At 45.6% G+C, this 14,338-nt stretch overlaps 1 protein-coding gene across 3 annotated transcripts in view; it reads right to left on the bottom strand.

The window, feature by feature from the left end:
* Positions 1–14,338, bottom strand: part of LOC137433817 (uncharacterized) — a 214,313-nt gene that overhangs the window by 17,777 nt on the left and 182,198 nt on the right. For 2 of the 3 annotated variants that reach the window (XM_068126204.2, XM_068126196.2), the window contains exons 13-14: positions 5,974–6,185; positions 5,445–5,742 (exon numbers count right to left, since the gene is read on the bottom strand). In XM_068126204.2, coding sequence (XP_067982305.2) covers positions 5,445–5,742; positions 5,974–6,185 — 510 coding nt within the window. The remainder of the gene's footprint in view (positions 1–5,444; positions 5,743–5,973; positions 6,186–14,338) is intronic. The other variant, XM_068126212.2, reaches the window with a different exon arrangement.

The following is a 14,338-nucleotide window of genomic DNA, read 5'->3' on the forward strand; positions in this document are numbered from 1 at the left end:
TTTTCCACATGCGAAATTTGCATTTATGTTTATTTAAATTATACAATGGACTACAACAACAAACAACAACATGCATTTTAAGGCCATTTTCCCTGCTAGAGTGGGGGTTAGCCGAAATGTTCACGTACTACAGACTACGGACTAGTTCACAAACTACCGACTACAAAAAGTAAATGTTTGATGATACTTATATTATATCACCTTTATCTATCAATGTTGTTGAAATGAAGATCAAATAGCTATATGTTGAAATGTGTTGAAAAAGTCAAAACTTTACATGGGGTGTACTTACTTTTTCACGTGACTGTATATACAAGCACGGAAGGGAGCCCTGCATCGCAAAAAAAATTGTTGGCACCAATAAATTCCCCACTCCTGTGACACCTCCAGTCGAACGTCAGGCATGGACAGCCGGTTCATTGTTTCTACACGCGGTCAATGGCTAAACTACAAATGCCGAATACGTGAACATTACAGGTGAAAACCCGAACTTCGCTTCCTCATTCTGCTTTCAACACAATCGCTCTGTATTTTCATTCCAAACAGCATCATTCCAATCACAAACTACGAGTAGAATGGCACTCAGTCGAGAGCATAAGCTGAACTCCACCAGGATGAACAGTTTACATTTTGTATCCCACTGATAGGTCGGATCTGGGTACAAACGTGAACCAAAATCTAATCGGCTTGTTCTTGTCATTCACCCAACTCATCCACCAAGTGTTGTCATATGTCATCCACAACATTTTGAAATATCATGCTACATATTGTTGTTGGCCCTATCACTCAATGGTGAAGAATAACTTCAAAAAATTCTCTGATCTGGATCCGGATTTGAATCTTCACCAAAATTGAATCAATTCTTCCTTGTCACACACCCAACCTGTCCACCAAGATTCTTCCGAATCTGTTTCCTACTTTTTGAGATATCCTGTTCACAAACAAATAGAACCACGTGGACCACGTGATTGTCTCGCCCCGCCACATTTATCTCCTTTTTCTTTTACCTCTCCAGCCGATACTCACCTTTCCAACTCTAGTTTCCTCCATACTCATTCAACCCTTTCTCCTTCTTTCTCAGATCCACACCATCACTTCAGGGACTTTTCCCAGATTGTTTTTCATGGTTTTGTTTAAAAAATTATTTGAATGTGTTTGAACTTTCCCCCGCAGTGTTTTATTCAGTGGTTTATTACAACACGCTGTTTTTCTTCCTATTTAAAAGGCTTTTAAAAATTTCCTCTTCAATTAATTCCACTTCAAAAAAAAATTAAATCTCTCACAGTTCCTCTCCCTACGTTCTCAAAACTCACTTTCATTTCACCCCTCCTCTATAGTTTTCAAACGGATCTCTGACTTGAAAATCACAACAAACACAGTTTGTAATAAATGTTCGTTTTTCATTAATCATCCACTTTCTAAACTCCCCCCTCACCCCTCCCCCTCCCCTCCAAATCTCCCCCTTACCCATCACCTTCAAAACTCCCACCATCACCCCATCTCTTCAAAGCTCCCCCCCCCCCACCCCTCCCCTTCAAAAGTCCTCCCCCACCTCTCCCCTCCAAAACTCCCCCCTCACTCCTCCCTTTCAATCCTCCCTCCTCACCTCTCCCCTTCTAAACTACCACCTCGCCCATCCCCTCCAAACTCCCCCATCTCCCCCATCCTCTCCAAATCTCCCCCACCCCTATCCCCATCAAAATTCCCCCTCCCCTTCAAATCTCCCCTCCCCTCCTACCATCTTTCTCCAATTCTCCCCCTCCTCCTCAAAGCTGCCTCCACCCCACTTCATCTCCCTTCTATCTCATATATCCACCTCCTCCAACCTTCTACTTTGCTCTGTCCCCCCCTCAAACAACCCCTCACTGTGCCTCATGTCATCACCATCAAAACTTTTGTCCTCCTCATCCTTCCCTTTCTCCAAGCTCTTCTGCAATCACTGACACACTATCAACAGCTTTCCCTACCTCCCCCTCTCATTTCCTTCCACCAAGTTCAGAACAAGTGTATGTCTCCCCTCAGGAGAGCCAGGAAGCACTATCTCTCTACTCTCAAGAGTGACCTCTCAAACCTGTCTCCCTCTTCCAAATCCTGGTGGCGTCTGGTCAACTCTGTTTCTGGTGTTTGTTCCCCCTCCATCCTCTCCCTTACCTCAAATGGCTACACAGCCGACAACGCACATGACAAAGCCGAATGCCTCAACTCTGTGTTTGCCTCAAAATCTTGTGTCCCAAACCCATCTCTCTCTGTACCCACCTTACCCAGTCGAACCCAGCTGCTCCTGGACTTTGTGTCCTTCTCTCCTGACAAGGTGGAGAAGTTTCTGTCAAACCTCAACTCTGATTCTGCAACTGGACCAGATGGCATCAAGGGAGACAGCTCTGATTTCCTGTTTGGCATTGAGGACCTCCATCTATTGTTGAGACAGAAGAATGTCACAGGTCCTGTTGAGACAGTCACAGGTCCTAAAATCCTCCTCTGCCGCTCTATCTCACCCTCTCTTTTGCTCAAGGTCATCTGCCATCAGTTTGGAAATCAGCCAACATCACCACTTTATACAAGAAATGTGCAAAAACAGATCCTTGCAACTACAGACCAATCAGCCTGCTCCCAATAATCCAAATTCAGCAAGGTCATGGAATCGATCATCGCTTCTGACATCAAATCCTTCCTCTTCTAAAATGGCTTGATCTCGGATCATCAATTTCGATTCAGACCAGGTCATACTACTCTGGACATACAGCTTCTGCTGTGTCAACAATGGATGGAGGTCCTCAATGCCAAACAGGAAATCAGAGCTGTCTCCCTTGACATATCTCGTGCCTTCGATACGGTCTGTCAGCCGCCATGCTCACCAAACTCTCCTCGTATGGTATCCATGGAAACCTCCACGCATGGCTTGCGGACTTCCTTTCTGGTCGCAGTCAACATGTGGCCCTGAATGGAATTCTCTCTTCTCCCCTTCCTGTTCAGGCTGGAGTTCCTCAAGGCAGTGTTCTGAGCCATGTGTTTTTTCTGGTCTTCATTAATGATCAAACAAGTGGAACATGTCTTTCAATCCCGACAAATCTCACACTCTCACTTTGTCTCTCCGAACAGACCGTCTGGACACCCCTCCCATCTACTTTCTGAACAATCCTCTTGAAGAAGTTCTGTCACTCAAACTTTTGGGTCTCACTTTCAGCCATGATCTTTCCTGGGAAAACCACATTTCGAAGCTGGCCTCCAAAGCCAGTCGCTGACTGGCCATTCCCCGTTGTGCGTAGTCCTTTCTGGGCACTTCTGAGCTCCTCACCACATACAAAGCTTTCATTTGCAGCTCAATGGAATATTGCTCTCCCCTCTGGGCTGGTGCCCCTGCCTCACGCCTAGCTCGGCTTCACGTTGTAGAAACCAAAGCATTCAGAATCATTGGAATCTCCTGCGATGAAGCTGATTCTGAGGGCCTTTCTCTCTGTCACCGCAGGCAAGTAGGTGGTCTTTCTGTCTTCTACCGACTCCTCTCCGGCCTTGCTCCCCCTGTTCTGTCTGTGCTCTGTCCCCCAAATATTCCTACAGGTCGCACAACATCTTCCAACAACCCTCTTCTGGTAAAACTGCCAAAATCAAGACTCTCTGCTCACCTTCACTGCTTCATTCCTCTTTTCTCCCACCTCTGGAACAAACTCCCTCACTCTCTTCAATCCCAATCCTCCCTGCAGGTCTTTAAAACAGCTGTTCACCACCATCTCTTATCCAAAAGCTTGATCTTTTCTACCCCCATTAAAACACTCCAAATCCGCCTCTTTAAATCTTTCCTGAAATTCCTGGAAGTGTTCATTTGCTTTATACAGTGTACCCATCCCTCCCCCTTCCACAGATCTACCGGCGTCCCTGTTCTCTTCTGTTGTTGTGCTTGTGTGCTTACCTCGCTCCCCCTCTTGTCTCCCGCTCTCTTCATTGCATGTTTTACGTGTCTGTGCATGTTTTCATGTTCAATGTGTTCGCTCTTACACGAGCCTTGATTCTGTATACAAAAAAAAAATTGAAAATAGAAAAACAAACTTAGACAGGGGTGAAAACATAGGCTCCATCCACCTTCAGTGGCAGTGGTTATTAATACTGTACATTAATATCACAAAATACAATGTTACAAATACTTGTGAGGTAAACGGATAAAGACAAATCTGTTGGCGAGAAAGGGTGGATACGAAGCACTTCATAGGGACTGAAAATCAAAATCATATGTGCAAGAAAAGTCCAAGATATTAAATGTCCATGATGTGAACGAAGCAACTCGGAACTTGTTAGTTGGGCAGAGCAAGAATCTTTCTTCCGTGAGATGTAGAGTCTGAGTGGTCCACAGTATTGCGTGTACTGTACTGTACAGTACTGTATGCGGCTATTTTCTTTACGCATACTTTTGCGTTTATAGTGCCACATATTTTAACGTTTTTGTGACAACGAACCCTAATCATGGCGGATAAACATTGCAGTGATTTTCCTGCAACGAAGAAATGCAGAACGTCAACATTGGAGATGACACTGGAGGTTATAAAACGATCTGATAAAGGTGAAACTCCCTCCAAAATCGGTTGTTTGTTGGACCTTATATCTTCGACGATCGGAACACTAATCAAGGACAAGACATTAACTTTACTGCGCGTAATTTTATTAATTTTATTTATTACAGTTTGAGGGAATTGAAGGGGTATTTTTTTCCTTTCATTCCTGGCAAATGTACAATATTAAATCTCAATCATGTGTTAAATTGTTGTATGTTAAAAAGGCTTTCTTGCTTGGAGAACCGAATCATCATTTATAACACAGAGTCGATGGGAAATTGAGTTCTGACTTACGAACATGCGACTTAAGAACGATTGTTCTGAACACAACCTGTTTGTAAGTTGGAGGGCTCCATGTACTTAGAATAATTTCTTACCAGACTGTCACATTTTTGTTAGGTTATAAGAACTTAATTATTATTTTAAATGAAAGTGACCATTTTGGTTGTTTTTTCAATAACTCACAATCGATACCAGAGAAAATTCCTTGACTGCCAACAAGTTTATTTTTGTTGTTATTTGGAGTCTCCTAACGAGGTCCAAATGGGTGGCTTTTGCTTTCATCACAACATTTCTGCAGGACTTCACATGCTCCCTGACTACCGCATGACTGAAATCTAAATTTATACTTTCAAAGTTGCATTCAACTAACCAGAGAGTAATTTTGAATAAAAAAAAAGAAATCATGAGTCAGAAGGCACACAAATATGACACGATTGATACAAAAGTTAACAGTTCCCATTTCATTCCAGGTCTCGCAATCGATGTCCATTTGAAACTATGCCACAGGTTTAAGATTAAAACATGAAAAATCTTGCAATTTACTGACTACGCATGGCCAACACCCACAGCCATCATGAGCAGAACCTTAGGCCCACAAGAAGATAAATGGTGTCCTACCTTTTGGGGGACGGCAAGTATCTTTAGGTGGTGTGAAGACTGCACTTGGCTCCTCATCTCTTGCCAAAGTAGGCTGAAAGGGGGGCTGTTGTGGCTGCTGAACAGCACCATCTGACATTTGTGCAACATCAGCTCTATTTTCCTGACCTGCATCCTTTATAAGATGCGCAAGAATAAATGCCACAACTTTTTGAGCAGAATCCCTAGCCTGAAGTGCTCCTTCTGCTACCGCATTTCCTTCTCCAAGATGTCCCTCAAGTGCAATGGCAGACACCGGCACAGTGGTTTTGTCTCCTTTCTGCAGATAAAAAAAAAAGAGTGGTATTTCCATACATTCAGCAAATTGATCAGATCAAGCAGATTCAGACACCACCACAGCAATGGTATTTATACATTACAGCTCTGCAAAGGGGATTCATGAAAATGGCCACAATGTCAAAAGAGAATGCTTGAAAATAACAACAAAAACATTTTGAAAGTCTCCGTTTCCTTGTTCTTTTCCACCAATTGTATATAACGACCTCTTTACCTGTGCCGCTGTGTTCTGTTGCTGTTGCTGATGCTGCTTCGCAACAGAGTTCAATAGGCCAAGCGGCAATGTCAAGTTGGAAAGTAGTCGTCGCGTCTCGCCTGTCACCTGAATATTGAGTGCTTGGGCGAGCTGTGCCAGGTTCAGGGTACCACGTGACTGCAGAAGTTCCATCAGCATGGACAGCTCCGTTGGAGTCAGCTGCTGGGCTTCTGCAGAAACAATCAGATATAGATGAGCAGGAAGAATGCATGCATACGAACGAGAATGGCACTCGTAGAGCATACCTCTGCCAGGCCTCCAAAGAGCGTATGGTTTGTATCCCACTGATAGGCTGGATCTGCATCCAGACCTTAATAAAAATCTATAATCAGCTTGTTCTTGTCACCTACCCAAGTTATCCACCATATTAAATTTATACAAGATAGAAGCTCGTGTAAAAGCTAACATTAATCACAAAAAACATAAATGGATACATAAAACATATAATAAAGGAAGCGGGGGACAAGATGGGGAGAGAGAGAGGGAAGCACACAAGTACAACAGTCGAGAACAGGGACATCGGGAGATCTGTGGAAGGGAGAGAGTTTTGGGGGAATGGAAGGGGGGGGGGGGGGAGGGGTGAGGTAAAAACAAATGGACACTGCTAGGACTTGCAGGAATTCCTATTTTGTCATAATCCATCGACAACTTTTTGAAATATGTATATATCGTTTTAGTTCCATCTCTCAATGGTGACAATTCACTTAATTTTTTTTTAGGAAATTCTCATAGCTGGATCTGGATCTTCACCAAATCCGATTCAATTCATCCTCGTGACACAGTCAACCTGTCCAACAAGTTTCATCCAAATTGGTCCAGAACTTTATTGGGATATCCTGCTCACAAACAACCAGACAGCAGACAGACAGGGGGTGAAAACAACCTCCATCCACCTTTGGTGGCAGAGGCAACAACGTTGAACAGCTCATTTGAGGTAAATGGTGAAAAAGTGTTTGGAATGCCATAGCAAGAAATGCGTGCGCTTATTTGGTCTAAAAAGGTTAATTTGGCATCATCTTTCTCTTTGATACGAGAAAGTGAAAGAGGCAAAGTATTAAGCAAGGGAAGGAGAAACAGTGATGTAATGACTGTGAACATTGCCACCGTAGGAATTTCATTTACTTCTGTCACAGTGGTTAACATGTGTGAAACCCACACAAACAGGATATGGAAACAAAGACAGTCTCAATAGAATTGCCAGGTGAAATGGTCCATGTCGCAATCAGATTGTGGGTAAGAATTCAGATCACTCACAAATGACCTGCTTGGAGGGGGTAATCTCCCTGGCCCCATCTCTCTTCTCTATCCATCCCAGGCCAACGTTCTTTAATTTCTCACCTGCAGCGATTTCAACTGCCACCTTGCTAGCTGGCAGGGTGTCAAACCTGCAACAACCAGCCACTGCATTGCAGCTAAGGCCTTCTGACTAACTTTCCATCAAATCTCCCCTGTACCTCCTCCACTGCCACTTTTAGCTCCTCTGTCCATGTTCCTGTCACAACCCATTATCTCTCGAGCTGTTATAAAGGAGCAACCTCAACAATGCAGAATATGGCTGTTCAGAGAGGCTAACTGGCAGAGACTGCAATCTGCCCTCTCACAAAAGGATTGGGCTACCATTTCCACAGCATGTGATATTGATTCTGCAGAGGAATATTTTCACAAAATCATACTTTCTCTGATGTGCTGGTTATATCCCACCCTGTCTGTGGTTATCCTATCCATCCTCTCGGCCTTGGTATACCATACCAAGTTATCTGTGAAGACAGATGTAGTCAAGCAACTAGCTTTTTCAACATGGATAGAAAACCCAACTTTAAGCTAAAGTACTCTGCAATGCTCACAAGTGTTCTCAATCCTTCCAGCATGCCAGAAAACATCACCTTGCAAATCAAGGTTGAATTCTGAACCAGCCTCCTTCCTCAATGTCATGGTGGCATATTGTCCATCTTTGGTGTGTGTTCCCCCTCCATCCAAACCTCAACTAAAAAGGCACTCTGCCTGATATTCACAGACTCTGCCAGAGATAAGGCAGAGTATCCTTACTCTGTTTGTCTTGAAGTCTCATGCACCCAACCTATGCTGCTCCAGCCCCACCGAACCCCTTCAAACCCACTGTTGACTGGACTGTCTTTCTCACCCAAAAAGATTTTTAAAAACTTCTGTGCAGCTGGCAACAGTGCCTATTTTTAGCTCACCTGGAACGAAGTTCAGGGGAGCTTATGCGATGGCGCGTTGTCCGTCAGTCCGTCCGTCAGTCAGTCAGTCCGTAAACACTTGAAATTTCTTCTCCGAAACCGCTGATGGGATTGCGACCAAATTTGGCACAAATGATATTTGTTGTGTTGTGACGAAAGTTTGTTCACGGCATTAAAAATTTTGAGGTCCAAGGGGGTTTACCGGGGTCAATGTGGATCCAGGTTTGACCCCACAAAATAGGTATTTGCTTTCTTCTCATAAACTACACACACAATTTCGATGGAACTTCACCACAACCTTCATCACCCATGATGTACCAAGTTTGTTCAAGATATTAGAAAATTTGGGGTCTGAGGAGGTTGGGGGAGTTGCCTCCCAAAATAGGTATTTTTTTGTTTGTTTGTTTAAAGTTTTATGATTATGTTCGTATTATTCTATGTGCTGCCCTGTCTTCTAGCAACCATTGAAATTGGTTTAAAATACCTTAAGTCAGTGCAGTATACCGTTTATTCTACCAGGTGAGCACCCAGGGGTATTGCCCCTATGTTTTCAAAACCTGCTCTGCTGCTCTCTTCAAGTCTGTCCTTCTCTATTAGCTGTCTTGAAGTCAGCAAAGACCACTCCAGTTCACAATAAGGGTGCATAAACTGACCATAGACTGAACTACTACAGTCCAGTAAGCTTGCTTCCAATGACAAGTCAAGTCATGGAATTCATTATCAGAACCGATGTAAAGTCTTTCCTGTCTTCAAACAGTCTCATCTCTCACCACCAGCCTGGATTCCCTCCAGGTCACTCAACAATGGAAATGCTACTGCTCCTCCCTCAGCAATGACTGGAGGCCCTAAATATTAAAAACAAGAAGTCACGACAAGACATAACTTGGGTGTTTGACAGTCTGGCATCCTGCTTTGCTTGCCGAGCTCTGTGGACAAAGGGTCTCCCTCCTCTACTCCCCCAGTGAAGGATGGAGTGCCCCCAAAGCAGTGTGCTGTGCCCAGTCTTGTCCCTAATTGACATAATCGACCTCTCCGATGCTCCAGAAAATAATCTCACTTCTTGCAGACTCCTCCACAATGTTGTACAAATCCACACTTCACACTTTTTGCAGCCAACTCCACACTCCACATCTTGAATCCCCTGATTTGCAGACAGCAGCTGCATCGTCCTGAATAATCTCACAACTTTGGAAGGATCGTCAAATAACCCACCTATTTCCATGGTCAGTGACTGGAGATGGTTTATTCTCTTGAACTTATAGGTCTCACCAGCAGCTGTGACCTCTGTTGGGCTGCTCATATAGCAAGGCTGGCCTCCAAAGTCAGCTGCAGACAGGGTGCTTCCACCATCTTTCCAAGTCTTTGCTTGAAAAATCCAAACTACACCAATCCAAACTCCTCTCTGGTCGTAGTCAACGTGTGGCCCTGAATGGATTTCTCTCATCTCCCCTTCCTGTTCAGGCTGGAGTTCCCCAAGGAAGTGTGCTGGGCCCTGTGCTTTTTCTGGTCTTTATCAATGATCTCTCTGACTCTCTGGAAAATCCTCTCTATCTCTTTGCTGATGACTCCACTCTCTGCCGCTCCATTCCTCTTCCCTCAGATAGGCAGTCTGCAGCCTCCTCACTCTCTGAAGACCTGGACAAAATCACAGACTGGTCAAACAAGTGGAACATGTCTTTCAATCCTGCCAAATCTCACTCTCTTACTATGTCTCTCCGAAAAGATCGACTGGACAACCCTCCCATCTACTTTCTCAACAATCCTCTCCAAGAAGTTCTGTCACTCAAGCTTTTGGGTCTCACTATCTGCCATGATCTTTCTTGGGAAAACCACATTTCCAAGCTGGCCTCCAAAGCCAGTCGCCGACTGGGCATCCTCCGTCGTGCGAAGTCCTTCCTCGGCACACCTGAGCTCCTCACCACATACAAGGCTTTCATCCGCAGCTCAATGGAATACTGTTCTCCCCTATGGGCTGGTGCTCCTGCCTCACACCTGGCTCGGCTTCACGCTGTTGAATCCAAAGCTTTCAAAATCATTGGAATCTCCCGCGATGAAGCTATCTCTGAGGGCCTTTCACTCACTCACCGCAGGCAGGTAGGTGGTCTTTCTGTCTTCTACCGACTCCTCTCCGGCCTTGCTCCCCCAGCTCTCTCCGTGCTCTGTCCCCCAAATATTCCTACAGGTCGCACAAGATCTGCCAGCAACCCTCTGATGGTTAAACTGCCGAAATCTCGGCTCTCTGCTCACCTTCACTCTTTCATTCCTCTTTTCTCCCGCCTGTGGAACAAACTCCCACACTCCCTTCAATCCCTCTCCTCCCTCCAGGTCTTTAAAACAGCTGTTCACCACCATCTCTTATCTTCCCCCATCCATAACCTTGATCTTTTCTACCCCCACTAATTCACCCCAGATCCACCTTGTTTGAAATTCCAACTTATTTCCTGGAAATCCTGGCAGTGTCCATATGTTTATACCTCTCCCACCCCCCCCCCCCCTTCACATGCCTCCCCCCCTTCACATGCCTCCCCCCTTCCCATGCCCCCCCCCCCCCCAAAGCCCTCGCCCTCCCACAGATCTCTCGATGTCTCCATGTCTCTCGGTCCCTGCTCTCAAATGTTGTGTTTGTGTCCTTCCCCCTCTCTCCCCATCTTGTCTACCGCTCCCGATGTTATTTGTTTTATGTGTCTGTTTGTCTTTCTGTGTGATTAATTTTCGCTCTTTCACGAGCCTCGATCTTGTATACAAAAAAAAAAAAAAAAAAAAAAAAAATCTATAAGGCCTTTGCCCATTGAGTCCCTTATGGGCTGGGGCCCCATCATCACAAGCCTTTCCTGGATTCTACGGCATTTAACCCTCTCACATTAATATTGAAATATCCTGAAATGAGGTCGAAGCTCAAGGTCTGCTGCTCTCATCGCAGATTGGTCGGTGGCCTGTTTTCTTTTTTCCTACAACCTCTCCTCTAGTTTGTCTCCCTCTGCATTCTGAGCCCTCAAACCATCCCCAACAACTCCAGTGTCCATGCTCTTCCAACAACACTCTTATGGGTAAATGCACAAAAGCTACAGTGATTGCACGCTTCAACGCTTTTATTTCAAGCTTCTCCCATAGGTGGAACCAGTCAAGAGGCCATGCCATCCCACTCTTTCTCTCAAGGCAGGAGGCATACCTCCATCTCTTATCAAGCCACATCCTTATCTACAATCTTTATTACCCCCATGAACCCTGTTCCCAACCCAACCCTCTAACTTGTGAGTTGCAGTGTGTCTACCCCACCTCTTTTTTCTATTTCCCTGTTCATTCATTCACTTGCTTATGGTGTCCAAAGAATTGCCCCCACTTGCCTACTGTCAGTTCACACACTCAGTCACTTTGTTCTTCCATGAGCCTCAATCTTGTAGACAAAAAGAGAATAAAAAGACAATATTATGGTACACATTTGTGAAAGCAGCACAAATAACTGCTCACCTCTACACAATTGTTACTTTTTCCCACCTGTGGAAGCAACTTCACATTCCCTTCAATCTTGTTCTTCGCTCCAGGTTTTCAAGACAGCTGTTCACCGCCATCTCTGGTCGTCCCCAATCCAAAGCCATGATCTTTGCTATCCTCATTAACCCCACCCAAATCTCTCCTTCCAATATCCCCTCCTTAAGAGTTTCCTTCCATATCCATCTTGCCCACCCCATGCATTCACTCCTCCTCCCCCTCATTTATACGCACACCCATTGTTTGTCCAAGTCTCCTTCCATCATGACCTTCAACTCTGCTGTTAGTGTTTCTCTCATCTCTCGACTACTTATTTTGCGTCATGTTGTTGTCTGTTACATCCTGATCTTTTCGGTGTACTTAGCTCTTCCACAAGACTCGACTATGTAAACGAAAACATAGGGGCAATACCCCTGGCGCACAACTTTTTTTTCCTTTTTTTTTTTTTCTTTTTTTTTTTGTATACAAGATCGAGGCTCGTGAAAGAGCGAACATTAATCACACAGAAAGACAAACCGACACATAAAACATATAACATCGGGAGCGGTAGACAAGATGGGGAGAGAGGGGGAAGGACACAAACACAACATTTGAGAGCAGGGACCGAGAGACATGGAGACATCGAGAGATCTGAGAGAGGGCGAGGGCTTTGGGGGGGGGGGCATGGGAAGGGGGCGGTGGGAGAGGTATAAAACATATGGACACTGCCAGGACTTCCAGGAAAGAAGTTGGAATTTCAAACAAGGTGGATCTGGGGTGAATTAGCGGGGGTAGAAAAGATCAAGGTTTTGGATGGGGGAAGATAAGAGATGGTGGTGAACAGCTGTTTTAAAGACCTGGAGGGAGGAGTGGGATTGAAGGGAGTGAGGGAGTTTGTTCCAGAGGCGGGAGAAAAGAGGAATGAAAGAGTGAAGGTGAGCAGAGAGCCGAGATTTCGGCAGTTTAACCATCAGAGGGTTGCTGGCAGATCTTGTGCGACCTGTAGGAATATTTGGGGGACAGAGCACAGAGAGAGCTGGGGGTGCAAGGCCGGAGAGGAGTCGGTAGAAGACAGAAAGACCACCTACCTGCCTGCGGTGAGTGAGTGAAAGGCCCTCAGAGATAGCTTCATCGCGGGAGATTCCAATAATTCTGAAAGCTTTGGTTTCAACAGCGTGAAGCCGAGCTAGGTGTGAGGCAGGAGCACCGGCCCATAGGGGAGAACAGTATTCCATTGAGCTGCGGATGAAAGCCTTGTATGTGGTGAGGAGCTCAGGTGTGCCGAGGAAGGACTTCGCACGACGGAGGATGCCCAGTCGGCGACTGGCTTTGGAGGCCAGCTTGGAAATGTGGTTTTCCCAAGAAAGATCATGGCAGATAGTGAGACCCAAAATCTTGAGCGACAGAACTTCTTGGAGAGGATTGTTGAGAAAGTAGATGGGAGGGTTGTCCAGTCGATCTTTTCGGAGAGACATAGTAAGAGTGTGAGATTTGTCAGGATTGAAAGACATGTTCCACTTGTTTGACCAGTCTGTGATTTTGTCCAGGTCTTCAGAGAGTGAGGAGGCAGCAGACTGCCGATCTGAGGGAAGAGGAATGGAGCGGCAGAGAGTGGAGTCATCAGCAAAGAGATAGAGAGGATTTTCGAGAGAGTCAGAGAGATCATTGATGAAGACCAGAAAAAGCACGGGGCCCAGAACACTGCCTTGGGGAACTCCAGTCTGAACAGGAAGAGGAGATGAGAGAAACCCATTCAGGGCCACACGTTGACGACGACTAGAGAGGAAGTCCGCCAGCCATGCATGGAGATTTCCATGGATACCAAAGGAGGAGAGTTTGGTGAGCAGAGCGGGGTGCCAGACCGTGTCGAAGGCACGTGATATGTCGAGGGAGACAGCTCTAATTTCCTGTTTGGCATTGAGGACCTCCATCCATTGTTGAGACAGCAGAAGCAGCATGTCCAGAGTAGAGTGACCTGGTCTGAAACCAAATTGATGATCAGAGATCAAGCCATTGGAGAAGAGGAAAGATTTCATATCCGAAGCAATGATGGATTCCATGACTTTGCTGATAATTGGGAGAAGGCTGATTGGTCTGTAGTTGCTAGGATTTGTTTTTGCACCTTTTTTGTGCAAAGCGGTGATGTTGGCTGATTTCCAAGCAGATGGCAGTTGACCTTGAGCAAAAGAGAGGGTGAAGAGAACAGAGAGAGGGTGAGATTGAGCAGCAGAGCAGGATTTTAGGACCCGTGGGCTGATGCCGTCGGGTCCAGTTGCAGAATCAGAGTCGAGGGTTGACAGAAACTTTTCCACCTTGTCAGGAGGAAAGGACACGGAGTCCAGGAGCAGCAGGGTACGACTGGGTATGGTGGGTACAGAGAGGGATGGGTTTGGGACACAAGATTTAGAGGCAAACACAGAGTTGAGGCATTCAGCTTTTTCACGTGCGGAGTCAGCTGTGTAGCCGTTTGAGGTAAGGGAGGGGATGGAGGGGGAACAAACACCAGAAACGGATTTGACCAGACGCCACCAGGATTTGGAAGAGGGAGACAGATAAGAGAGTTCGGTCTTGAGAACGGAGATATATTGTTTCCTGGCTCTCCTGAGGGTGGACACACACTTGTTTCGGGCTTTGTGAAAGGAAATGAGATTTCCTTC

The sequence above is a fragment of the Myxine glutinosa genome, chromosome 1, assembly GCF_964187855.1.
Source record: "Myxine glutinosa chromosome 1, kmMyxGlut1.1, whole genome shotgun sequence".
Classification (NCBI taxonomy): Eukaryota; Metazoa; Chordata; class Myxini; order Myxiniformes; family Myxinidae; genus Myxine; species Myxine glutinosa.